We start from the raw sequence: 25,388 nt of genomic DNA on the forward strand, positions 1-25,388 counted from the left end.
CGAAACCGCCGTCACTTAAACCAACGGAGCGCTACGCCGACCTTTCTCGTTTCTCTGATATCATACAATCTCACCAGCATCTACCTGCCTTTGGCCACTCTCGCTCCTTTTCTTGCTTACGCTTTTCTCTCGATGACACAAGCTCCCCACGCTTTCCCCAGATCTACCACGCCACCATCTTGAAACCACCATGGCCGCCGCTCCCCAGAACGACAATGTCACGCACGCCCTCGCTGGCGCGGGCGGTGGCATCCTGTCCATGGTCTTGACGTACGAATGATGAAAAAAAAACCCTGCAACTTCCGCGTCTCAATCTTATCAAGTCCCGGCCTACTAACGACTTTGCGCCTGCCATGCAGATACCCCCTCATCACGTTGTCGACCCGCGCCCAGGTCGAGTCGAAGAAGGCCGACAGCAAGTTCAGCGAGGCCGTGCAAAAGATCATTGCCCGCGAGGGCGTCCCCGGTCTCTACTCGGGCATCAATTCAGCGCTCTTTGGCATCAGCGTCACCAACTTTGTCTACTACTACTGGTACGAGTGGACGCGCTCCTTCTTCGAGGCCGCCGCCGCCAAGGCCGGCCGTGCCAGCAAGAAGCTCACCACGGTCGAGTCCATGATTGCCGGCGCCATTGCCGGCTCGGCCACCGTCGTCCTCACCAACCCCATCTGGGTCGTCAACACCCGCGTCACCACTTACAAGCACGACGCCGACGCCGACCTCGAGGCCGCCCGCCGTGGCAGGCCGCCCGCGCGCCCTTCGACCCTGGCCACGCTCATGGCCCTTCTGCAGAAGGAGGGACCTCAGGCCCTCTTCGCCGGCGTTATGCCCGCTCTTGTGCTCGTCATCAACCCCATCCTTCAGTATACGCTCTTCGAGCAGATGAAGAACGCCGTCGAGCGCCGCCGCAAGGTCACCCCCACCATCGCCTTCTTCCTCGGCGCCTTGGGCAAGCTCTTCGCCACCTCGGTCACGTACCCCTACATCACCGTCAAGAGCCAGATGCACGTCGCCAGCGGCTCCAGCAAGAAAGAAGGCATGTCTCAGACCTTCAACCGCGTCGTCCGCGAGGAGGGCTACGCCGGCCTCTACAAGGGCATCGGTCCCAAGGTCACACAAAGCGTCCTAACGGCTGCTTTCCTGTTTGCCTTCAAGGACGTTCTATTTGATCAGATTGTTAAACTTCGCAGTGGCCGCAAGATTGCAGCCAAGTAAAGATGGGCGACATCCCCACTTGAAAAGCAAGCTTTGGTCCATTGCTACTACATGGCAGAGCCGATTAACTCTACGACCAGACTTCACAGTGGCCCATTGATTGTGATAGACGTATGCTCGTCGTGCTTGATAATATTGCGCGACAAAGCCGAAACAAAATGAATACCCCAGGGGCATATATTAGAAAATATTAGGAACATTTAGACTGGCGGCAGGTATTTAGATGCATCGCTAATGCAATTCAATAAAAGATTTGCTTGGCCATAAATGATCCGTCTTCATCGACTCCATCATCAACTCCAGTCTGAACATCATTCGGGTATAACTGTTACTTTAGGTACGATCCATGACGGGTGGTATGTATTGACCGGTGTTGGAATATCAACCGCCAACTTTAGCACCGCCTCTGCCAGCGGCTCCGCGCTCGCCTTCTTACTCATATCTGCCAGCGTCTTCTGCAACGTCTTGATAGCAATTCCTGCTGCAATGCACGATTTCAGACCATTCTTGATACCAGCCACCCAGCGTTCGTGCGAGCCCACCGAAAACGAATCTTCGGCGGAAAGCTTGCTGAGGGCCTCGAAGCCTTTCTTCGCGCCGACTAGTGCGCGTTCGCCATACGCCAGGAGATCCTCAGAAGACGTCTCCGGCTGGCGACACCCCGTCGTAAACTCGGCAAAGGTGGGCAGTGACGGCAGTCCAATGGCAGCAAAAGGCTTCATACGCAAGTCGTAGCGGAGTTCATCGTTGCTGTAGGGTCGCGCTGGCGTACGCACGAGATTGTGGCGCGCGAGGACAGTGTGCAGGCACGCTAGAGCATCGGACAGCTCCCAGGTGACCGCAGCGTCAATGAGCGTGAGACGCGTGGAGGCGAGCGCGCGCTGAAGCTCTTGCTCCATGTCAGAGTCCTTGGTCGGTGAGGCGCGAGCTTCCTCAACGCGGTGAACGATGAACGATTTGATGCGTTCTGCATGCTGTAATCGACCCTTGGCGAGGTAGCTTAGATACCAGTACATGCCTAGGTGCTCATCTGACTGATAGACCTCAAGCTCGAAACCGAGCTGAACAATCATTTCCATGAGACGTAATTTGTAGAGATATGTCCAAGATGATAGTGCAAGGGAGTACGACTCGACAGGGCGTGCTGAACTACTCATCATGGAAGCTCGGTGGAGGAGGGGCCGCTCCTTGGTCTTAATTTGCAAGAGATGGTCAATGTCTTCAGCATCCACCTGCAAATTTTCCCAGTCCCGGATGAGATGGCAGAGCGTGCGGCGGATGCGGCACCGGTTCTGGCAAAATGTGCGAAGGATATCGAGGAACGGTTGCGCGGCACGTTGACGGAACAGTTCCATCTGTTGTGACATTGTGAAACGAATATCATGGACAGCCTCAATGTCATCGTTACTACGGGCGAGGAGCGGGCTGGCGGGAAGCGTGAGGATAGAAAGATCATCATCAAGGAGTTGCCGAATACTCATGCGCCCAAGAATCTGCATCTCGTCAAAGAGAAATGTTTGCAAGAGAGTCCTGACGTAGACGAGCGGCTGGGGCTTCTTGGCTTGGAACGTGGAAACGAATGTCTGGTCCGGATTAGCGTGGGTACCGTTGGGCGTTGACGCAGACGACGAGAGGGGTAATTACCAAAAGGCACTGCGAGTCGGTATACTTGAGTACGTTGACAACCTCGCGGCCGTCCTCAAACATGCGCGAGAGATGCGCGAAAGCCTCGTTAAAATCTAGCTGCACGATCGGCCGGGGGGGCATGGTACTAGCAAGTTTCCGTTGCAATTTGGCTGAGAAGGCATCATCAACATCCTTGGCCAAGATGTGTGTCTTCTCAATGACAGGAAGTACGTCCACGGCTTCGATCCACGGCGCTTGAGCCTTGGCAAAGTCCCCTTTATTCTCTGGGGATTCTGCAGCCTCTAGAAATATTCGTCGTAAGCTTAAACGGGCCGACAATCCTTGAAGAATCTCGTCAGATACTTGGTCCTTTAACAGTTCAAGTAGCCCCTCGGCATCACGAAGGGCCGAATGAATGTTTCGTGTTGGTATGCGGCGAAGCAAAGTGCGGTTATAAGTGTTTGTGACAAAATCCTCTTCCTAAAAGATGGCGAGGATATGAGTTAGTCATCTAAACGCGAATTACGACCGAATTCATACTTCATAGTAATGCTCCATCTTGATGCGCTCATTTACAAAGCTGCAGCCCTTGAGCATGCCCAAACAGTAGGCACGCAGGATTTCCAGGATAGGCTCGGGACTGCTCTCGGAGGTTCCAGATCTCACAAAGCGAGCTTCACCAATGTTGGCCGGGTCGGGCATAGAGAGTGCCTCAACATAGACGCTGGTAAATAGCGTCTGGGACAAAGGGTACCCGAGGTGCCATGAAATCTAGTACAGTCAGCTCGCGAAAGACAATGGTGGTTCTTTGACATGCAAGTTGCACATACTTCGTGGCAAATGAGCTCATCTATTATGCCCAAAGCTTCCTCCGGGAGCAGTTTTTGCGAAACATCATATTCTTCCTCGAACTTTTCCCCCGGTGCCACGCAGCCACTGTCCATTTTGGGGTCCATTATCTTTCATGCAAACGTGAAGTGTCAGCGATTTGAAGCATCGAAATGTGGAAATTTAAACATTCATGAATCATACCTCGAGAGCCGACACAGACTCAAAGAGTGTAAAGAGGCCATCCTTTACTAGCTCACCCGGGTCCAAAGCTACTCATGGTCAACGTCTCATGCGTGGCCAAAACCGCACACTGGCACTTCTAGGGCTCGACCTACTTTTGACAGCGTCGGCAAACTTGGCCGTTATGTCTATTGGAATAACTCCCGGGCTGTGGATAGCTGGCGGCGGGTACTGTTCCGGATCCTGGGCGAGAGACAGTCTGGCCATCTCTGCGCAACATAGGTGGCGGGTTAACCACGCGGGACAAGGGTGGGGTGAGGATCTGGAATCCTTCGCGAGGGACGCCGCGTACCTTCCTGGCCGACCGCATAGTCCGCCATTTTATTTACTATTATTGCTTGACCTGGGAACACCTGGCAAGCATCCTCATAGTCGTGGCTAGCGCACAGGGGGTAGAGGAAATGCCTTTGCAAGAGGGCGGGTTTGTTTGATGGAGGTTTTGCGCTGGTGGCGTGGTCCAGTTGTAGTGGGCATGATGTGGGAGCCAGGCGGAGCGTTGAGGGTCGGACTTTGCATACAGCTTTAGCACGTATCCGTGGACATAAGTAGTTGGGACCAGAGGATACCAATGCCTAGGAGCTTGACTGAATTGTTGCAGCCTGGGTGTTGTTGTAGAGTGTGCAAAAATAACAAACGTTCCCAATTCTGAGCAGCCAGTCATCAATTGTCGATTTTACTAGGGTAGCTACTGAGTCGAGGGCCATCGGTTCCTTTACGGGCTCCTGAGTAGCCGCAATGCGGGATTGAGGTAACAAATAAGATCGCCGATCGGAGCCGAGTTTCACTTTCCCGACCCCGTCATGCTTTGGATTGGTTTATTGTATCAATCGTATTGTATGGTACAGTTGTGGTGGTGGTTGATTGCGCACCGAGTCTAAAGTACGTGGTGGTATTTCGTTGGCGTCCCCCCATGTGCCGTTTCCCTAACCGTCTCCAGCCAGTCTATGGTTTCGACATGCCTCGCGCGCGCCGTCGACTGTCGCAATTGTAGTTGGACAGAAAATCTCGTTTACGAAGAGCTGTGCTCGGCCATGGCAGCAGCATTGGCCTTGCCAAGGTCCTTGGCTTCACCCATCTTGCCGTTCTGTTGCGGTATTAAGCATTAGCATCACCATACACACTCCCCACACCGTTTATTAAGGAAAAGAAAACCTACCTCCCACTTGGCGAAACGGAGCTCCATATCGCCACGGCGCTCAGCAGCGAGTCTCTTTTCCTCGTTGAGGCTGCGGCGGATGGTACGGGCAGCAATGGCCAGGTAACGGTTGTAGCTGTTCGTCGAAAATTAGCTTCCCAATCGGCTCTCCTTTGCGCGCGCGGTAAAACATTGGTCGATCATCGGGGCGATGCGCTGGTCGAAAAAGTAGGGTAAATGTTCGGAAGTCAAACGTACGTCAAACCGGCGGCTTTCCACGCAGCAGTCATATTGGCGGTGTTGATTGAGAGGGGAGTTGGATTCGGGGGTTGGTGAGGTGCTTTGCTATGCCAATCGAATCTTTGCTGCGAATGAGGTCGGTTTGGCGGAGCCGTCGCCTCAGGCAGAGAGCAACATCACGTGACTTAGTTCGACCACTGTGCCTAGAACTTCCGATGTCTCCAAGGTGGAGCCCGCAATAAGTAGACATCCTCACCTAACCGTACGGTTTACAGCCTCAGTTAACCAGGCATGGCATAGCAGGGCAAGGATCTTTGTACAGGACGGCAAGAGCAGAAAAGTGGGAAATCACCCGGATTACTAGAAGTGATCTAATTCTATCTACCCCCACTGCCTCTCGGAGCTGGCCAGAGCTTTGAGCGCTTTCAATGGTATGTGTACTGATAGTTTGTATTCAACGCCAATTATAAAAACAAAAATCTCCATGGTCTATAATAAAGCAGGTAACGATTGGGTATCATACGTTTGATTCATCATCGGTTATATGTTAGCATGGTTCCTCTCAAGGGCCACCGCCACCTCCATTCATCATCATGAATTGTTGGACACGGCGTCTGTCAATCTCCTTCTTGAGCATCATGATGCAACTAGAAATTGCAAGAATTTCCATCTGCTCATGCTCAACCTTGGCATCCGCCCACTCAGTCAGGTTGAGCAGCAGACGGCCACCATTGCCGGCCGTGCACCCGTGCGTGCCATGCGTGCGCAGCTCTGCGTTGCGGACAAACATACCAAGAACAGAGCGGCGCTCCTCAGACTTACCGCCGGCCAGCGCCACGGTAGTCACACGCTCAAAGAGCAGCAGGCTGCTGGCGCCGAGGGCCTTGCGATCGCTGCGACTAGCATAGCGCCACTCAAAAGTGCCAAGGTGGGTGCGGATACTCTGCGCGCGCGTCGTGAGACCCTTGCCTTGCGCTTCGTACGTCTCGTTGGGGTCGAGACGGCCGTGCAACTGTATCTGCGGGTTCTTGCCGGGGCCGAATCGGTAGGTGGTGCTGCAGACGGGCGCCTCGGAGACGTCATGGCCGGCGCGGACCAACGCACAGCTGCCGGAGCTGCGCTTGTTGCGGAGCGACTCGTAGGCCAACTCGCCGACGGTGCCGTCGGTCTGAACGCGGAAGATGGGGATGGGTATGGCCTTGGGGGGTAGCGGCAGGTAGAAGAGCGGGTGACCGGCGGTGTCGATTTGGAAAGCGCTGGTGTTGTTGAAAGATGCCACGGCCGAGGCGGCGCTGGACGCGGAGGTAGAGGCATCGAGTGTGTCATAGTCCGGCAATGAGGAGGACTCGGACTGTGAGGCCGTGACGGTGAGCCTCTGGAATTGGGCGTAGTCGCCGAGCTCATACTCGGGGAGAGACGATGTGTTGGACGCGTGCGAATAGCGCCTGTGAATGGCGGACGTTGCCGGTTGTAGCTTGGCGAAAGTTGCCATTTTGGCTCTATGAAGTATCTGTTGTGCGGACTAGAAGCAATGCAGCAGCTTGTATAGTTGCTATTCAGAATGATTGAGATAAATTGGGTTGCTGATTTAATTGATACTTCATCTAAGGGCTGTCGAAACCGACTCTATGCCACAGGGCATGGGGCATGGCGATATATATATTCACTGTGTCACCGGCTCCGGAGAAGCTCACACGAGGCGCACTCACCGAGCGTCATCGTTCCAGAACTAGTGTAAGAAGCCAGAGAAGAAGCTCGCAGCCTGGTGACGGGCATATGTACGGGGGATACGGCGAATACGGGAGCAGCCTGATGCTCAACGATTGGCCAGCGATTGTGTTGAAGTGGAGAGCCTCGCAACAATACGATGAACGCGTAGTGGGTCTCTTTTGCCCAAGTCCCCTAATCATGATTAAGCTGACCCTCATCGACTTTGGCTGTGTGGTCGGCTGATTGGAATTAGGCCATGTACTAGTACGCTGTAGTCTGCCTCACTCAGCCCTTCCGGCCTGCCTGCTGCACTGCAGCGTTTTGTGAATTCTGTTCTTGGAACGCTGGCAAATGAGGAATGCCACAGGAAACAATTGGCTACGTGATGATCCGTACTGATAGTTGTGTCATCCTCAGTACTATTTGACGGGTCTACTTCAACTCTATAGGTGACGACGGATTGTTCTTCCGGTCCGGCATTATGTCAGCAGTATCAACCAGGTGTCATTCACGTCTACCCTTGCACCAATAACTTGTTCCCTAACTTATCACTAATAGAATCTACCACAAATACTAGAATCATTCATACCCCTGAGACTCTAGGCTAAGCATTAGAAAAGGCTACAATACTCTAGAGTGTGCCTGATTCAGCTCTATGCAGCCAACCCGACGACTAAATCCGTTCATCCGATCGATTGCACCTTGAGTCAGACGAAAACGCTTCCGTGCAATACATCCCCTAGTTGAATTCATAAGAGCTACTGTTTCTGTGCGCTTCCATGAAAGCCACGGCGAATCAACTGCTCCCTGAACGCGCTACGAGATTCGTTCGTGTCCGGTCTGCAAAAGACCCGGACAACAGCAACAACTGAAAGAGACTGCGACGCATTCCTTAAAGCCAAACTTTGGCCACCGGAGTGCTACCATGTCCGGGGACCTGGAGGCGTCGAGCGCTGCGCCCAGAGTCGTATCAAGACCTTCCGCTTTAAAAAGACGGCTCCCTAGTGACCCAAACCGGTCGCTAAATAACACTCGCAAGGCGGTCGGGGGATTATACAGGATACAGATGGCCATAGCGAAGTTGATGGCTCTTTTACGCGCGCAGACGGAGGCTCTCAAGCTCGAGAGCGAGTTACGGGGCGTCCGTGGGCTACCTAGAATGAATTCACCCCTTTTCAAGCAGACAGTTGGTTCCAAGGTCCGCAAGAAAGCGCAGACTAGTGGACGTCGCAAGGCAAGAGTTCAAACGCGAGGTCGACGATGTGTCAGGAGCCGTGTGCAGGCTGGATCTAATAAAAAACGGCGCGCGCACTTGTACCGTGAATGAGATAGTGAGTACGGGAGATTCTGGATATTGAAATTTGATTCATAATTCCGCCTATGCTTGGCAGCTTTCTACTTGGTCTACGTAGGCTTTGCCAGCTATTACCAGTGCATGCCACCGTCGATGCGTTCCTCGTCTTTGGGTCTTGCAGCTCAACTCTCTATAGTAAACTTTCGCGTCGTTTTCCTATTTGGCACAATCTTTGGCTTCGCTAGCGGCAAGTAGTTGCAACGACTGGCGCGTCTTCGACGGGTACAAGGGATGGACGGCTTCGGTGGGTGGGCCCAGGTTAGTGGCCGCCCTGCCGCCCTGTCGCCCTGTTGTGTGCTTGGTGTGGCTGTGCTGAGCCTTGCAACTCGCACCAACTTCGCCATCTCCGTGTCTCTCACGGCTGCAGGCTGTCAATCGTGCCAGGAGAAAGGTTGCACGTGCCGATCGACGCAGGAACAAGAGTTCTACCCCGGGCTGTGCCTATCATTAAGGCGTAAGCACGAGGCCTGGCGCGCACAAATTTGACAGGTTTGTGTCCAGTTCAGGTGTTGGATGATTATCATATGCATTGAATAGATTCATACTCATCAAGGCAATACATGACAGGTGAGAATGATGGCATGTTACCATACCACCCAGTCCCGGCTCAGCTTGCCACCGGGGCGTTGTAAATCCCTGGCCGCTGTTCCTCAGCCTACTGTGCGACCGAAAAAGGTCAAATCTCTATCGAGCTGCTCCTCCACCCACAGCGGCCACTGGTTGTACATTTGATGCTGGTAGTCGACGCGTGCGTTGAGGTACTTGAGCCACCGCAGGAACCCCGGGTCCATCCTGTTTTCTTGTTGCGACGGGTACTTTTGGCGCACGCTCAGCTCCTGCTCCGTGATAAAGGCCATGATCTGCGACAGCGCGATCCAGTGCGTGTGCAGAAGCAGCATGGTCTGGTTCTGCATGTTGATGAGCTCCTGGAACGTGCCGTGCGGGAGCAGCATCCACCATCCGTACTGCTTCGAGTTTGTCTTGTAGGCTGCCGTCCCCCCCGGGATATCAGCAAATGGGGTAGTGTTGATGGAACTAGTGGGGAAGCGAAATCTTACCTTCAAATGAATTCTCATAGAGCTTTTCCGCAATGCCCAGAAGCTGCTCGCGGTACTCGTTCTCGAGCTGCGTGGCGCACAACGGCTTGAGAGCTCCGAGCGCCCCCACGGCCGAGTCCACCCAGGCTTTTTCGATGAGCGGGAGGTCTTCCATCTGCGCGGCCAGGTGGTCGTTTGGGTCGTTGTCAAAGAGAGTCGTGAACACGGGCGCGATGTTGCGGAAGCTCATCTGCATGCCCACAATGACGATGCCGCGGATAAACGTCATGTACTCGGCCATGCCGTCCTCGAGGCTGACGGACTGGAAGGTGAGGGCGAAGCAGGTGGCCACCAGGGCGTTGGCCTCCTCGTAGTTGGTGTCGGACCGGGACGACTCGGCCAGCCGCTTCTTGATGGCCTTGATGGCCTTGATGCGGTGGTTCATGGCCGCGGTGACGAGGCTGGCGTCCTGGTGGATGAGCTCCGACGCCGCGAAGCCAAGGATGGCGTGCATCAGGAACTCGTGGTTGTGGGCGATGCAGGGAATGTCGTGCGTCCAGACTTCCTCCTGCTTCAGTGGGTGGTGCGGATAGCATTGTGTTAGGAAGTGCTGGAAGAAACGCATGTCCTGTAGGCTGAAGAGAGGAATCTGGTGATGTGGCTGTACATGCGCAGATCAGAATCCGCCAGTCCATACCATCGTCAGTAACCATGTGAGCTCTCACCTGGTGAATGATTTGCGGCGCGGCAGGGTACTCGCACTTTAAACCCGTCTTGACGCAATGCCCGCATGCCGGTTGCGTTTCTTGACACTAGGGGCTCGGGTTAGCATCCCCAAACCTTGCACCAATCACTAGCCTCGGCCTGCTTACCTTGATGCGCCGTCTCTTGCAGTTGTAGCAGCCGCGGCGGCTCTTGGTGTGGCCTCGCCTTTCCAGGCGCTGCTTCGAGATGCCCGAGCGGCGAGCCACCTCGCTGCCGGGTGGACTCCGACTCTCTGAGCTGGGCGGCGTCACTTGGCCCGGTGACCGGGCCAGCGCGGCTTGGTTGTGCGACGGTGTCAGGTCCTGGAACTGCATCGCGCCGTCACCACCGAGGAACGAGCCGTAGTCGAATTGGCTCGGGTCCGCGTACGGCAGCATGCCGGCGGATGAGTAGCCGTTCATGTCCATGGTGACGAAGCACGGTCGTCTTGGTGTGCGGGGGCGGTCCAGAAAAGCCTTTCTGTGCCGTCTTCGGAAATTGTGAACCCGTTTCTTTTTTGGAATAGCGATGAGTGAGACGTTGAGAAACCAAAGAGAGAGGAAGCTTTTCTTCCTGTTTGAAACCTAGACGGGGAGCTTTGCGGGGCAGTCGAAGCTTCGTCGTTTAGTTCGGGATAGCGGGCGGCGGGCGGCGGGCGGCGGACAGTAGATCAAAACCGACTAGAGATACACCACAAATGAGGGACAAGAAACGTGCTCTCGATAGTTTGGGACATGAATGATGATGGGTGCAAGTCGGCGAGACATTTTTGTAAGGCTTCTCTAGAAGAAAACGGCTCAGGTCATCACGTGTGGCGTGGGTGCGAGACGACTTGTCGCGACAGCCGTTGCGCCGCAAGCCGCAAACCCAGCAGGGCGGTCTCAATATCCGGATGAGGACGGACCAAGGGGGGGGCGCACGTTACAGCTGCAGAAATTCCATTGCCAATGTAGGAAAAAAAAAAGGCTTGCGCCGCCCAGTCTTATTTCGCCCCGCTAGCGAGGAAACTTCGGTCAAGATCCTCCATGTCGCAGCCCCGAAGGCTTGCAGGGCGACGGTGCAGCGGCAGTGGCAAGGCCAAAATCCCCACCACAAGCCGTGCGGCTGAACTTGGTCGACGGCATGCTCTGCGGTTGCCCGACCGAGCGTCACCGCTGTCGGCAAAGGCAAGGTAAGGCGACACGGTCTCGTCACGGAGAGGGCTCGATGCTACGTTTGCCAGACCTGCGCTCCGGTCCGGCATGTTGGCTTGTCTCCATGGTCTCTACGGCCGGCCAAGTCGGTGATGGAGTCACGGTAGGGCTGATGAACGGGCGGTACGTCGAGGCGGTCCACCATGGTGGGTTGGCTACTTCACTGCTAGCAGTCCGAATTAGATACGAGTGGTGGTTGGAAGCAAATAGCACGCACCCGGCAGAAATGAAATATTTGGTGCAATCGGATTAGTCGTTCCAGGCAGCAACAATTACCTACACCCACTCGACATTGCCGCAGATCAACTAACCAGGTACGGTTCGCCCAGTTGACGGATCGTGACTGGGGTTGCTTCAGCTATAAAGGCTAGTCGTTCCATCTCTTATCAAACAGCACTTGCCGCTGGTCACCCTCCCCTGAGAAGCAAATGCGAGAACTCAAACAAGCTGGACATTGACATCACAGATACATGACGAGCTGCAAGCTTATTGAAAACGAAGATGGATACAATTCGTTTCCCCGTGTTTTGTTGAACAATGCGTCAACGCTTTCATAGCTAGTCATATGTGGAAAGGACTCAACAACCTTGTTCAGCTTGGGCGCGTCTGGCATTCTTGCGTCGAGCGTTTACTCAAAGAGATGCCAGCAAACGCAGACTCGCTCTAATTCTTCAACGTCATCCCTCTCTTATACTCATTAGCAAGCAAGTTATTAGCGGCACTCCGAAAGAGGTGAGTCGGAAACACCCGAAACTTCTTGGGCTCTAGACTGGGTGCCGACAGTTTACATCGCCCACGGCAGGCGGCTGCGTTTAGCGAAGCTCCCAGCTTTGCCGGTGATATTCTCGAATCGCCCATCTTTACTTCAGTGGCCCAAAGAGCGCATCAAAGTGAATTTTGATAGCCGGTAGCTAAAATGCAACCACCAAAGCCTGTATGGGTGCATGGCCTGGATCGCCTAAGTTGTCGCTACGGCGACAGGGCTGTGGCATAGTACGGCCAAGGACTCTTCTCCCAGCGATTCAATCCACATCTTTATTCCATAACTTCTATCTACAATGTATTTTTCCCTCTCATCTCAGTGTCACATGAAGTGATATCCGAGTCCAGCCAGTATAGGGAGGCTGATGTGAAGGTGAGCACAACCAAAACAGCATGCCATTCACTGCGTTGCTATCGGCTGGAGGAACACACGGCATTCAATACTCGGCCCAGATATTGCAAAACTATTCCGTCTTTCTGTTCTTTGGTTATGTTTCCCCCATCCCTTCTTTCTTCAAGCACAGACAGCATGGTAGAGCCAGCGTTGGCCCCCGATGGCCTCTCCAGCCAGGCTGCATCCGGCGTGCTTCGGTAGTTGTCTTCTCGGCCGTTTCACCATACAATAGGGGCTAATGGCTTGGAATTTAGGTCTCTTCGCGAGCGCAAGTTCTGCGATTTCGAACTTGTCTGCGCTGAGCAGAGGATCCCCGTTCACAAAGCAGTTGTCTGCACTCAATCGCCAGTCTTTGCAGCCGCATGCTCGGGAAGATATCAAGTCAGTATCAGGATCTAAATTGTAATCAAGATTGCTCAAAAACAGTTAACCAATCAAACTCGAAAGTGAAGTCAGATTCTTACGAAATTCGCAACGCCGATATTCAGACAGTCATGCTGATGATTCAGTACTTGTACACTGGCAAGCACACTCATTCTCCGGCAGGTCCAGTCTTTTTACATGAAAGTCCCGCTGCGATATCTGAAACTCGAAATTTCGATAATCCCGACTACGTTCGCCGAAAAAATGCCTACGTCGTCATCCTTTCGGTTCTAATAAGACTTCTCGACCTCGCTGAAACATATCTGATCGACGGGCTCGTCGCCCAAGTCATCAGCGAGTTCCGTGCTGTGCTCTGCAAGCCGAAACACGGTTACTGCTTTATGGCTGTGTTGGAACTCATTCCACAAGTGTACGCGGTTCACAGTGCGTCCAGAAATCTACTTCGAAGAGAGTGCGTCGCCGCAGCCGTCGCCGGCTTCGGCCCTTGGCTGACAGCACACGGAACTCATCGTCAGGCGCTGGACAATGTCTTGCTTGCCGTGCCGCAGTTTGCAAAGGATCTTTTGGAAGGGTTCATTGTCGTCGAGCAAAACCCTGTCCAGAAACAGGGCGCTGCCGCGGAGTGAGATCGAGTCATGATAGTCTCAACTCGAATGCAGAAAGTCTCAAAAAAAGTTGCCGCCCTGGATAATGACTTCAGCTCAATCTACTCGAATCATCAGTGAGGCCATCACTCGCGTATCTCTGGAAGGGCATTTCGCACAACTATACGCTTTTCTGAGCAATATTGCAGCATGCCACGTTTTCGGAAGAGCACCTCATAGGTCGCGTTTCCTTGTGAGGCAGGATTCCACAACTTCGATCGCTCCTCAAAATCTCATTTTGCTCTGAAAACAATGATGCAACAATCCCCAGCTCTACGGTCTGGACTTTGGCGCTTGCCGCCAAAAGAGAGCGACACCGGTAACCATAACAAGGCAGACTGTAGTAAAACCCTTTGCAACGGTAGCCTGGTGGCACGTGTTATGACGTGAATATACTATGAGCATGAAATTCCATGGCTTTTTTCATTTCCCCGCAGTGTATCATTGATCCCCGTGTTGTACTGTGCCAGAGCGTATCTGGTCTCTTGGGTAACTACAAATACCATGCGCAGCGTCACAACTGTAATCTAAAATGATCAGAGCAATGGCTCGAGCTTAATATGCAGACCTTTTCGTAGTAAATGTCAATCCGCCATCATTTGACTGGCTCAAGGGTAATAAAGGCGAGACTTGATTCAGACAGCCGGCTGGTTGCACTTGGACGACTAGAAAGTCACAGACTCCAACAGGGCCTGCGTCTGCACTGCTTCAATACGAACTTGGCGCATGTATGCGCTTCGCTCCTGGTATCAGTTTTAGACATCATTTCAAAGCAGTGACGTAATTGTGCGCGTCGCACAGTTGTCGAGCACCGGGTTGTACTGACAGTATCAGCAGGCCCGTGCAAGCTACGCGCCCTTTCCCGATAGCACCTAGATTTCGATAGAGATTTCTGAAGCAAGTCTCTGTCTCAAACCGTTGCAATGGTTTTCAGCCGAATGAGTTACAGTCTGCTCTATACAACATATGGATTTCTGTAGGGTAGCTCGACCGTAAGGGCCAGTTCGCTTCGCATCTGTGACGCCGGCACGGTCTATATCAGACGGTTGAGAGAATGAATGTGCTTTATGATCCTGATTCGGATAAAGATTGAATTTTCCAGAGATTCAACAAGCAATGTACATGATCGGCGATGGAATGCAGATACTCAACGTTGGATACCGACAACGTAGCATCCTTTTGTGAACAAAGACTGATGGGAGGGGCATGGGGAAAATGAAAACTTTAAACTAAGCAAAGAAGCAAAACATATAAATGAGAAACAAATATTGTTAGTGACGTGCTGTTGTACCCTCTGTGTGCCCATGTTTCGTGTACAGAGCAGTCTCGGCTGGGTTGGACAAGGTGCTTTCAAGGGGAACACGCACAAAATGATTGTGAGCCGATATTGAGTAACCTGGACAAGTTTTCTCACATAAACGGCGATAGGGTGACATCACTTATAGATTATGAGGTGCTGCTCGTGGTACCTTTACGCAAGTGTACCTGGAAATGCAATGGGGGCCAAGTAGTCTGAAGGCATGAAGGGCGTGGCGCGTCTCGCGACGTTGCGTGGTGCAATCGCAAGCGTAAAAAAAGGAGAAGGAGGTAGTGAAAACAGGAGAGACTTGCAGTCTACGCTGGCGAATCTACATTGTGGAATGGGACAGGTCTGGTAAGCGACGACACGACAGGGGAACGAAAACCGCGTATGGACGAAGCAACAGCGCCAATACGAGGCCTCCAAGTTCACGCGGAAGAAGGAAAAAATAAGAGAATTGCGCTCTCGAATGAGCTCACTCGGCGAGAAGAAAGGGAGCGAGGCTTTTGTTCGTGAGCATGCCAGCTGCAATGAACTGGGACTGACGGGCGCGCCGTCATTGAAGCGGTAGGGGAAGATGGCTCTGAAGAGTCAATGCATTGAGCAGTACAGCATGCAAACCAGCATCCAGTCGTGTTCTACTCTACAATCTGGTCATGCCCCTATTGCATGAGTCGCAAGCTGCACAGAGGGCGTGCTGTCACCTTGTGGCCTCGAGCTCTGCTGCGGCGGCGCGCCAAGGCGAAAAGGGCACCGCAGCTGGGAAATGAGGCTTGCGTAACCCTTTGTCGAAGAAATCTCGCTGCGCCTTGGAAGTGGAAATGAACAAGATGCGGAAAGCAGAGAGAATTGGACAAAAATAAACAAACCCGAGGGCGGGCGGTGCAAAAAAAAAATATCTTGGACGACATGTTTGTTGGAATTTGGCTGTGCCCAGGCGTGCCGGCAACCCGTGCCCGGTGCAGGCGCCAGGGGGTTGAAACTTGAAACCAGCCAACGACGCTCGTCTCGTCGGCAAGGTCGGATAACAGCAAGTATGCTACGGATACTTACTTTTAGTATATAACGGATTACTTGGTAGCGTGCTCCCATACGCTTGCAAGTGTTGCAAGGATGCGTTCCCGTGGTGCCCGGGTTTTAGTAGCGAAATCGAGGGCCCTGATCAATCAATCGGCACTCGACTGCCGTCAAGACCTGGTTCATTCCGTACCGTTCTCGGCAAGGCTTTGCCGTCTAGAGTAAAGTCGACGATGAGGGTGACAAGGGGCAAGCAAAAAGAGGATGTGAGACAGGCATTGACAGCGAATGGCAGGTGGAATGGCCTAGGTGTAATTTCGCTAAAGGGTGGACGAGACGAGACTTTGAGGGTAAAAAAGGGGAGACTTGGCGAGTAGTGTGAGCGAATCGTCTCTTTGTTAATTTAACAAGGGGGCCTGATGGATGGTTTGACCTTGTTTCGAGTGGTAGGGGGATAGGGTGACGTGTGGGGTTATCGAACCGGTCCACCGGGTTCTTTCAATGACAATTGAAGGAGACGAAGAGGGAGGAAGAAGATGCAGAATGGCTGACGGTCTGCATTACACAGTCACAAGGAGTATTGAGTCCTGAAAGCAGGACGATGTGGGCAGGCCAGACTATCTGGTCTCGTTCTGGGCCACGTCGGCCCTCAGCAGTTTGAAGCCAGCCTCGGCGATACGTAATGCGGTGGGAGAAAGCCACGCCGAGGAAGTATAGACATGCGCCTGCTTTCACACACTTCTTCACAGACCAAGTGGCGGGGAGCAGATGCGGAGAGGAGAAACTTTTAGAAAGGTCCAGGGACAAAGCACACCGACGGCCGCCGCCGCACTAATCCGTACTCGATTGAGAATTCTGCTTCCCCGCTTGGCGCATTCGCAAAAAAGAAAAGAAAAAAGGACTCCGTAAGCTGGGGACGGACGCCATGAATAATGGTTTCAAAAGGTTGTTTTGGCGGAAAGCGTTCTCTCGCTCGGTCGCTAAGATGGATGTGGCAGTCGGCACTAGTTAGACACCGGTTCCCCCAGCCGGGCTTCCCGGAGCAGCTTAGCCTGAAGGGGCGGGGGGAAGCCAGATGCGCCACGCTATTTGACTTTTTCAAAGAGCCTCAACTGAGGAGGGGAAAAAGTTGGGTGCGGGCTACCTTACGGTTCGCGCACATGTATGCAAGAGCCGGCGAAGCGAGAGGAGGGAGGATGGACGGGACCCCGTTGCCGGAGAATTACGATGGCTGGGAAACGACTGGGGTTTTGGAATGCAGGGTGCGTCAATAAACAATAACTATAGAGGCGGTTGGGTAAGTGACTTATTGGAAGACAATGGTTTGCGGATATATTGACTGGTACGTACTCTCCGTTTGAGGAATGCAGACCTACTTATGGTGTGTGTGTGTGTGTGGCTGGTCAAGAGGGGGAGGGACAAGGCAAGCTGGCCGCGTCGTATCTGTAAACGAGCCAAGGTACGGATTATTTGCAATTGAGGGGGGTCAGGCCGCATGTGTGGAAGCAAAATCACACAGAATCTCGAGAGGACGGCGAAAAGAGGAGATTCATTTTGAGGCTAAATTTGCCTTTTCCTTCCCCATGGGCAGATCTGGAGAGCGTGGCTTGAAGCATCACAACAGGCCGAGGCAAGTTCACGAGGGCACCGACTAGGACGTTGAAAACGACTCAGAATATTTCGTTGGGCGATACGCTTTCTGGCTACTGCATACACGAACACACACACCATCTTGGATATGTACTCCGTAAGTACGGAGTAAGTGGCCAACGATTCGCTGAGAGAGCATGTCGGCCGCACCCGGCTCCGCTCGTTGGTGCACTGTACTTACTGCTAAGGTTTACTGCTTGAAGGAAGAAAGAAGGGCTAGAACCCCACGGCGGCGGCCCTTTGCTGCAACCTGCCTGTTCTGGGAAAAGAAGAAAAGCCTGACTAAAAAGGAAAAAAAAAAAGTTTTCGTCAAATATGCTACGTTGACCAGATGCTGGCCGATTCATGGACAGCGACGCCAAGGTTTGGCATTTTGATTTAATAATCCGTAAAATACATACGTATACGTAAGCCTGTCATTGCCCGGCTCCCGGGAGACATGAGTGTCAATCCCAACAAGGCAGGTGTCAATGCGACGGAAGGGTCTTCTTTCTTCGTCTTCTTCATCTACTGAGTACGGGTACACGGGTGTGCAGATCAGCAGAGTCGAGAACCCTTGGCCTGACGTTCCATTGTCTTGGAAAAGGCGACCAGGGAAACGTATTCTTCTCCGCAGTACAGGGAACATGCATTGAAGGCGAAGAAAAAAAAAAAAAAAAAAAAGCTCCAGCCGAGCGATCAAGTGGGAGAAAATCGCCTGCGCGGGCTCCATTTGTGGGTGGACATGTGGTTCCCGTTATAATTTAGGGGGATGACTACTGAGTCGTTGGGAAGACGAGACGGAGAATGTCGTCTTCGGCGAACGTGCAGGATTTGAAAATTATGGTCTGGCTGAATAGTGCGAGGCTTGGCTTGGGATTGGATTGGATTCCAGAAGCAGTCGTCGTAGGATTGAATGGGGGCGGTTGCGGGACAAGGGGGGCTTGGATTGGTACTTACTCTGTACGGAGTATCAGTAAGTACGTGGGTCAAGAAGTCTGGACAGCAACATTGATTACTTGGTATCTTTTCAGGTTCTGGGCTGTGGTTGCAGCGGCGAGATGCTAATTGTGGACAGAGAGCCGATGCGGTGGCTGAGGCTGGCGAGGAGAGATGTTGGCACAGGGAGGAGAGGGAGAGAGTATTCTGTTTTTCTTGGTTTCTTTGTTTTGATGCCTTGACCAAGGAAAAAAAAAAGAAGAAACAAAAAAAGAAAAGCACAATTTGTTCAAAAATTCATGAGCATTCATGCCCATTGGGTGAGTTTTGGTTTCCGTATCCGTACTTGGTAGTCATTGTTGATCAGAAGTGGACCCAAGTGGACGCCCGCGCGTTATTTTTTGGTGGTTGGCTGATACAGTCCAGTCAGTAAGTACAAACTTAGCAGTGTGGGAGATGCTGTAAGAGTAAGCGCCTTGGGTGCCTTGGGTGCCTTGGTGGGCAGGTGGGATACTGGTAAGTACTTGGATGCTTGGTCACCTCCAGCCTGGTTCAACATGGTCAGACGGAGAGGCCAAAAATAAAAGAAACAATAAAAAAGGGGGAGTGCTGATAGATGGACACTAACAGAATACGAGTCAAATGCACAGTCGAGAAACGCTGCCTCATTTATCCCTGCCATTTTGCGTCTGTTCGTTTGCCTTTTCCTTTCGTTTTCTTTTTTTTTCTAGTTTTCAATTCTTTTTTTTCAGGTACAAAAACCTCCCTCCCCCCTGCTCGTTTCACCAGCCAGGCTCGGGATGGGATTACCGGGCCCTGATTGGCTAGATCTGGCTTACCGTGCCCAGGGGCCACGTTGCTCTCCGAGTTTGGCAGATGCCCTGAATCCGCTTGCTCTTGATTGGTTGATTTGGCTGAGGCGGGAAGCCAAGGGGCCTCGTTTGGCTAAACTAGTTTCCCAGGGGGCGGACTGCAAACGGGCAGCGGCAAGGAGGGAGGGAGGGAACTGGTACAGGAAACGTCCTGGCAAGATGCATCGCGCCGACCAAAAAAGGAGTCAGAAAAAAAAAGAGTAAAAGTAGATGATTGGCGCATTTTTCCTACTTTTTTTTCCCTGTGATTTTTATGTTCTGTCTACCTTTTCTACTTATAGGTGTGGTCTGATGCCTGGCAGCCTGGCTCATATACTCAGTAGAGCCATCATTGGGAGTCATGGAGTCACACCCGACTTGTCAGGTGGCTGGGCTGAACACCAGGGTTGGGCGACAAGGTATGTGAGGAAGGAAGAAGAAAAAATGAAACAGCATTGATGTACAGGTGCTGCATGAGGAAATTTTAGGAAAAGAAGAAAAAGAAAAAGAAAAAACCCCAAACTTGCAGCCAGGATATGTCAGGCAGAGGCTTTGAGAGAGGGAGAGAGAGGCGGGATGCTCTACCTAGCAAAAAGATGATGACGTTTTCTTCTTTTCCTTTCTTTTTCCTTTAGCTTTTACTTGTCGAGCCCTACAATGAAACAACATTAATCAAGGGAAACGTATGAGGAGGCGGGAACTCTTTTGTGTTGAATCAATCTGGACGTTTCTTGTTTCAAGCTGGGGCTGGCTGGCTGGTAAAGAAGCCAGAAGCCCTGGGTCGTACGAGTAAGTCGCTGACGTATTCAAGGCTACTGGATACCTGCTTCGTGGTTCCTGCCACGATGTGTGTGGGATGATGAAGAATGGATGAATAAAATAAAATAGATGAAACCAGTAGTTACCAGAGGCATAAGTACGGAGCATTACGAATTCAATTTTTCCAGGGCAGTGAGTGATTACGCGGTCAGGCAGTGCTGAGGTGCAGGGATAACGGGTAAGTAGCTACGCTATACGGATACTTAACGGTAAGTACCTAAGCTAAGTAGCTGTCGTGGCATGCCATTTTGCACTGGTTGACTGGGTGGCTGGAAGAGATTGGAATGATGCGACGAGTGACGGGACGACGAGGGATTGTCCTTTCCAATTTCAGCCCAACAAAAGGATCAGATGTCGCATGACGGCAACGGACGAGAGTGCATCACCCCAACCCAATACTCCGACACAGGATGTGGTTGGGATGAGTTGAAGGGAAGTCTTACAGGTGACCTGAAGGGGCGGGAGGGATGGACTGCTGGATTAAGTTACAGAGGGGAGGCGGATGTAAGTTGACCTGTGCGCAGGGGCACTGCAGAGCGCTGTACTTGAAGTCCGAGCAGGTAGGAGCGCTGGCAGCTCTCGCAGTTAGGGAGTGTTGTGAGGCAACTACCAGTACCTGATAGTAAGTACTGGATGGCACCACCACCGACTGGGTCACCACAAACTGGGTCAGACAATGCATCGGGGCGCTAGGCATGCGGCTTCTAGTGGCTCTGTGATGGTACCTGTCTCGGTTGCTCGCAGCCTGCTTACTGGTACATGGCACCTCCAAGGTAAGCCATGACGCTCGCCAAGTTCCTGACCTACGCACCTAAGTACCTAGATGCCTAGGTAGGTAGGTACCTACTATTAGTTGCTAGATGGCTGATGGTCATCGCCGAGCAGGTAGGTACCTCTCTTATCGTATCGCACCGCACTGCATGTACCTGCGCTGCCGCCGCCCGCTTGGATGGATCCCCTGCAGCCTCTAGTCTAGCTCCTGCCCCTGGTACCTTTCTTCTTCCCCACCCACCCACTTGCGTTTTTTTTTACTGGTATCCCTTTATCCTTTTATTTATTTATTTATTTATATTGATTTGCATCTTGCGACCAGCAGCCCACCAACCGAGCGGTTGAGAACAGACTCCCACGCTCGTCCGTATTCACTCACTCGTACGTCCGCTCTACGCTATCGACTTAGTGACTAGAGACCCGCCTGGGAAGAGCCTCCTTGGTGGCTCCATGCTAGGTAGTTAATTCCTTTTACTCAGCACTCAAGACGCAGTGCTCAGCACCAATTGTGATATGGCATGATGGGTACAGATTACCGACCCCCGCTGTAACTACTCGCTCCGAGAGGGAAAAAAAAAAAAAAGTCACCGGCCTGGGCGCCAAACCAAACACCTAAACACCCCACTGGACCCCTCCCTAAAAGCGGTAGGTATAGTGGGGAGAGAGAGTGTGTGTGCGTGCGTTTATGTGTTTGTGTGTGTACCTGCATCGAACGCTGCAAACACATGCTTGATCAGGTACCACACCACCAACATCTCTTCCGTTTGCTCGTCCCCTCTCCTGCCAGCTACCAATTGCTTGCCTGTCTGCCATCTGCCACCTGCCAGACAGTTGCCAATGCGCCGCAACCGCATCCAGCCTACTACCCACCTTGCCACCCACACCACCCACCAAACACCCACCGCCCGACCATCTCCCAATTGTTCTCGGCTCCCAACTCACTCCTCCTAGTCCTCCTCCTTCTTAAACCCTCCCTCCTCCCACATCCTCTTCACTTCACACTCCTTTTACACACCTGTCCTTCCTTTCTTCACGTCGTCAAGCTAGCTTCGACTTGCATCCACAGCCTCTTTTCGCTGTTCGCCTTCCTTCCTTTTTTTCATACCATCTCAAGTCAGTCTTTGATAGACTCACTCAACACCACAAGCACTCCTTGTTATACCGGCCGCGCCGACAAATCACTTTCGACTCAACGTTGCCCCTCCTTGTCTTGTTCATATCAGACAAGTTCATCAAATCAAACACTGTCTCGAAACATTTCACCACTTTCCTTCAACTCGCAACTCGAAAAGAAGACCTCCTGTGGACGACTAGCTTCTCACTCGTCGACTTACACCAATCATCTCCACCATGTTCGCCAAGACTGCTATTGTCCTGCCTCTGGCTGCCTCGCTCCTCGAGCAGGTTAACGCCTTCAGCCTCCACCGCCATCAGCACCCCGTTGAGAAGCGCGAGGTTGTCTGGCATACCGTTTTCACCACCGTATACGTCACTGAAGGCGTCGACGCTCCCGCCGCGACTGCCAACGCTTTCGTCCAGGACAGCAAGCCTGCCGCTCCTGAAGTCCCGGCCCCGGCTCCGGCACCCACCACTCTGGCCACCGCCGTCAAGCCCACCGCGGCCTCCTCCGCCTCGCCTCCTTCCGGCACCGGCCTCGGCTTCAAGAAGCAGGGCTTGGCTTACAACGATGCCAACATGGCCAACACCTTCAAGAAGGACTGCGACGGCTGTGATTGGGGCTACAACTGGGCCTCCAGCCCGGGCGACCTTGACTCCTCCATCAACTACATTCCTATGCTGTGGGGCGACCTGCCTGTTCACACAAGCCATTGGGACGCCGATGCGGAGGCTGCCCTCTCCAAGGGTGCCAAGGCTCTCCTGAGCTTTAACGAGCCCGATATGCCTACCCAGGCTAACATGGCTCCCGAGGCCGCCGCTGCTGCCCACGCCAAGTACTTTTCCGCCTATAAGGGTCGCGCCCAGATTGGTGCCCCTGCCGTCTCCAACTCTGGTCAACAGGGTCAAGGAATTCAGTGGCTCAAGAGCTTCGTGGCCTCCTGCAACGCCAACCCTGACTGCCACTTTGACTTTTGCCCCGTCCACTGGTACTCTGAGGCCCAGTACGCCGACACCCTCTTCACACATCTCAAGGATGCCCACGAGGCATGCGGAAAGCCAGTCTGGCTCACCGAGTTCGCTCCCTTTGGCAGTGATGACCAGATCTCCGACTTCATGAAGACGAACCTGCCCAAGCTTGATTCTCTCGACTACCTCCAGGCCTACTCCTACTTCATGGTTGCCCAGAACCAGCTCATGAGCTCCAACTCCCTTCTGAGCACCATTGGCAAGGTATACGCCGCCATTGCCAACTAAGCATGTCTTTCCTCAGTCCGCCTCTGCGACGATCAAAATCCTCCAGATACACTCAACGCAAATACCGAGTCAACCCTCGCTATTTGATTCGCCCCTCTTTACTATATCTGCTTCACTTCTTGCACACTCGTTAGGGATATACCCATTCTTTTTCTTCATTCCATCGTTTTTTCTCTCACTCACATATTCGGTATTTTGATGTCACGGTTACGGATTTTCTTTCATGTTGGTAGAAACGGATACATTTGGACGAAACGGATTTTGTTATTTTGTTGTTTTACAAGGGCGCGCAGAACCACACCGCACAGAGACTTGTTTACCCTTCTAGTTGTATATATTTTCAAACATCCTTCTTCCCACGTCTGACTTTATCTCTTCTACATGCTTGGTTCACACACCCTTCAAAAGTAGTGAGGAACACGCAGTATGAGGGGACTAGGAAGGCGATGCGCATATTCAACACTAGGTTTTGTAACGTGTTTACGTTGGAATACCAAGCCATGAATCATCTACAATGGAAATTGAATGATAAGCATGGCTTTCTTTGTGTAAATGGCGACTGTTAAAGCGCGTTCTTCATGCAAACTACCAGCTATGATGACACGTTGTGAACAAGGGGAAAACATACGCAGCTCGTTTAAAGGCAAAGGATGGAGAGATGTATATTATAGACATTTCCTCCATAACCAAGACGCATACCCCCAGCAATGCAACGAGGAGGCACGCAACCAGTCGTAGACACACTACCCGTCCCGTCTTCTTCTTTCCTTCTTCTTCTCTCTTTTCATCGTCTTGTCGTCCCATGTCACCCAACCCAGAGGGATCACGATGATGACCGCCCGTGAATCCCGTAGGCGGGCTCCCACGCCGCGATACCTTTACTGCCCCGTCTCAACTCACCCAGCGTTGCTGTTGCCACAGCCGCGGTGGCTGTGGCTGCTGCTTCCGTGTCGACGTGCGAGCAGCGTTGTCTACCCAGCAATTGGTGTGGCAGCCTCTGCTGCTGCGGCGGCGGTGTCGTGGACACTGGCGACTGCAGAGATCCGATCGGCGCTGTTTCGCGTTCAATTGTCGTCGTCACGATAACGGCCGGGCGCTTGTGCTCCGCCGTTAGCATCTTGACCGCCGTCATGCTCATCGAGTCGTCGCAGTACGACTCGGCGTCATACTCGGCGCCGTGAGAGCAGCAGCGCGTCGTGGTCGTCAAAGGGAATTCGGTTGGCGTCGGCGGTGATGCGCCGCCGGCCGGATCGAGAAGACAGTGCGAGAATGCGTGGCAGGCATGGTGCTTGTTGCGCGGCGCCGTGCCCGGTGCGGCGTGATGCGTGCTGTTCGGTCCGTTGTGTCGGTTGCAGACTCCCAAAGAACTGCTGATGGACGTCCCGGCATTGTCTCTTGATGTCACCCACTGAATAACGACGGCGGAAAACAGAACTGCTCAAAAGTTAGTGCCTTGTGCCGGACCCCAGCCGATCAAGTTGATTACGCACTATCGCAGTTGCAGCATAGGAGGCATACCCAGCCTGGCTCGCCGTTAAGGGCCATCAGAACCGATAGGTTGCTTTCCTGTGTTAGTCTTTGAACCTTGAAGAGGCAGGGAAAGACATACACAATGCTGCTCACCAGCGTGCAGCACGAGCCTACAAAGGTCCGAATGACAACCGTTCGAAGTCGTGCATTAGCGTGAGTCTGTGGCATGTTTTTATATGAATGCAAGTCTATCTTTTCAGTATTCGTCTTTGTACTCAATTATTAGCTGTCACCCCGAAATATACGTACTCTTCAATGGTATGAGAAAGAGCATCGTCAGGTATACGTTAACCACGGCATCGAACGATATCAGGGGAATCATGGAGATACTCCGCATGCCGATGATACACTGTCCGTCTTCCATTCGCGCAATTCGACTACATATGTTAGAGTTGACAAAGACTTGCCACGAGCTCAAGTATAGGTACGTACAAGATGAAGTTGAGAATAACGACGACAACGTATACTCCCAACATACCAAACGAATTGAAAATGTACAGTTTTGACTGTAGTCGCCGCTTCACGGATCCTCGAACAACGTGCTGACGCGGGTTTGTTTTTAGCCAGTCAGACTCGCTACGAGAAGCATTGTACTCACTGCCTTTTCAACCAGAAATAAATAGATAAACTGCCAAACGTTAGAACAGTCG

General features: G+C 52.6%; 8 protein-coding genes across 8 annotated transcripts; 3 read left to right on the top strand and 5 right to left on the bottom strand.

Moving 5' to 3' along the window:
- Positions 1-190: 190 nt before the first annotated feature.
- Positions 191-1,215, top strand: V2A60_001588 (mitochondrial carrier domain-containing protein; the record flags this gene model as incomplete). The annotated part of the gene is made up of 2 exons (XM_083252947.1): positions 191-270; positions 360-1,215. 2 exons carry the CDS (start codon positions 191-193, stop codon positions 1,213-1,215), a joined length of 936 nt encoding a protein of 311 aa, XP_083109073.1.
- A 311-nt stretch (positions 1,216-1,526) lies between these two features.
- On the bottom strand, positions 1,527-4,232 carry V2A60_001589 (Mak10 subunit, NatC N-terminal acetyltransferase-domain-containing protein; the record flags this gene model as incomplete). The annotated part of the gene is made up of 7 exons (XM_083252948.1): positions 1,527-2,798; positions 2,860-3,321; positions 3,382-3,612; positions 3,672-3,800; positions 3,874-3,941; positions 4,008-4,121; positions 4,205-4,232. The coding sequence occupies 7 exons, from the start codon at positions 4,230-4,232 to the stop codon at positions 1,527-1,529; spliced, it is 2,304 nt and encodes a 767-aa protein (XP_083109074.1).
- Positions 4,233-4,921: 689 nt separating this feature from the next.
- On the bottom strand, positions 4,922-5,337 carry V2A60_001590 (F1F0 ATP synthase subunit epsilon; the record flags this gene model as incomplete). The annotated part of the gene is made up of 3 exons (XM_083252949.1): positions 4,922-4,996; positions 5,069-5,183; positions 5,306-5,337. The coding sequence occupies 3 exons, from the start codon at positions 5,335-5,337 to the stop codon at positions 4,922-4,924; spliced, it is 222 nt and encodes a 73-aa protein (XP_083109075.1).
- A 512-nt stretch (positions 5,338-5,849) lies between these two features.
- Positions 5,850-6,779, bottom strand: V2A60_001591 (uncharacterized protein; the record flags this gene model as incomplete). Its single annotated transcript, XM_083252950.1, has 1 exon — positions 5,850-6,779. The coding sequence occupies one exon, from the start codon at positions 6,777-6,779 to the stop codon at positions 5,850-5,852; it is 930 nt and encodes a 309-aa protein (XP_083109076.1).
- A 2,222-nt stretch (positions 6,780-9,001) lies between these two features.
- Positions 9,002-10,560, bottom strand: V2A60_001592 (Zn(II)2Cys6 transcription factor domain-containing protein; the record flags this gene model as incomplete). Its single annotated transcript, XM_083252951.1, has 4 exons — positions 9,002-9,339; positions 9,410-10,049; positions 10,114-10,200; positions 10,261-10,560. 4 exons carry the CDS (start codon positions 10,558-10,560, stop codon positions 9,002-9,004), a joined length of 1,365 nt encoding a protein of 454 aa, XP_083109077.1.
- Positions 10,561-12,616: 2,056 nt separating this feature from the next.
- On the top strand, positions 12,617-13,491 carry V2A60_001593 (BTB/POZ domain-containing protein; the record flags this gene model as incomplete). Its single annotated transcript, XM_083252952.1, has 3 exons — positions 12,617-12,678; positions 12,736-12,866; positions 12,929-13,491. 3 exons carry the CDS (start codon positions 12,617-12,619, stop codon positions 13,489-13,491), a joined length of 756 nt encoding a protein of 251 aa, XP_083109078.1.
- An 8,694-nt stretch (positions 13,492-22,185) lies between these two features.
- On the top strand, positions 22,186-23,208 carry V2A60_001594 (glycosyl hydrolase catalytic core-domain-containing protein; the record flags this gene model as incomplete). Its single annotated transcript, XM_083252953.1, has 1 exon — positions 22,186-23,208. One exon carries the CDS (start codon positions 22,186-22,188, stop codon positions 23,206-23,208), a length of 1,023 nt encoding a protein of 340 aa, XP_083109079.1.
- Positions 23,209-24,031: 823 nt separating this feature from the next.
- On the bottom strand, positions 24,032-25,214 carry V2A60_001595 (uncharacterized protein; the record flags this gene model as incomplete). Its single annotated transcript, XM_083252954.1, has 5 exons — positions 24,032-24,642; positions 24,699-24,769; positions 24,818-24,848; positions 24,988-25,115; positions 25,171-25,214. 5 exons carry the CDS (start codon positions 25,212-25,214, stop codon positions 24,032-24,034), a joined length of 885 nt encoding a protein of 294 aa, XP_083109080.1.
- Positions 25,215-25,388: the final 174 nt, after the last annotated feature.

Source organism: Cordyceps javanica, chromosome 1, assembly GCF_051103115.1.
Source record: "Cordyceps javanica chromosome 1, complete sequence".
Classification (NCBI taxonomy): domain Eukaryota; kingdom Fungi; phylum Ascomycota; class Sordariomycetes; order Hypocreales; family Cordycipitaceae; genus Cordyceps; species Cordyceps javanica.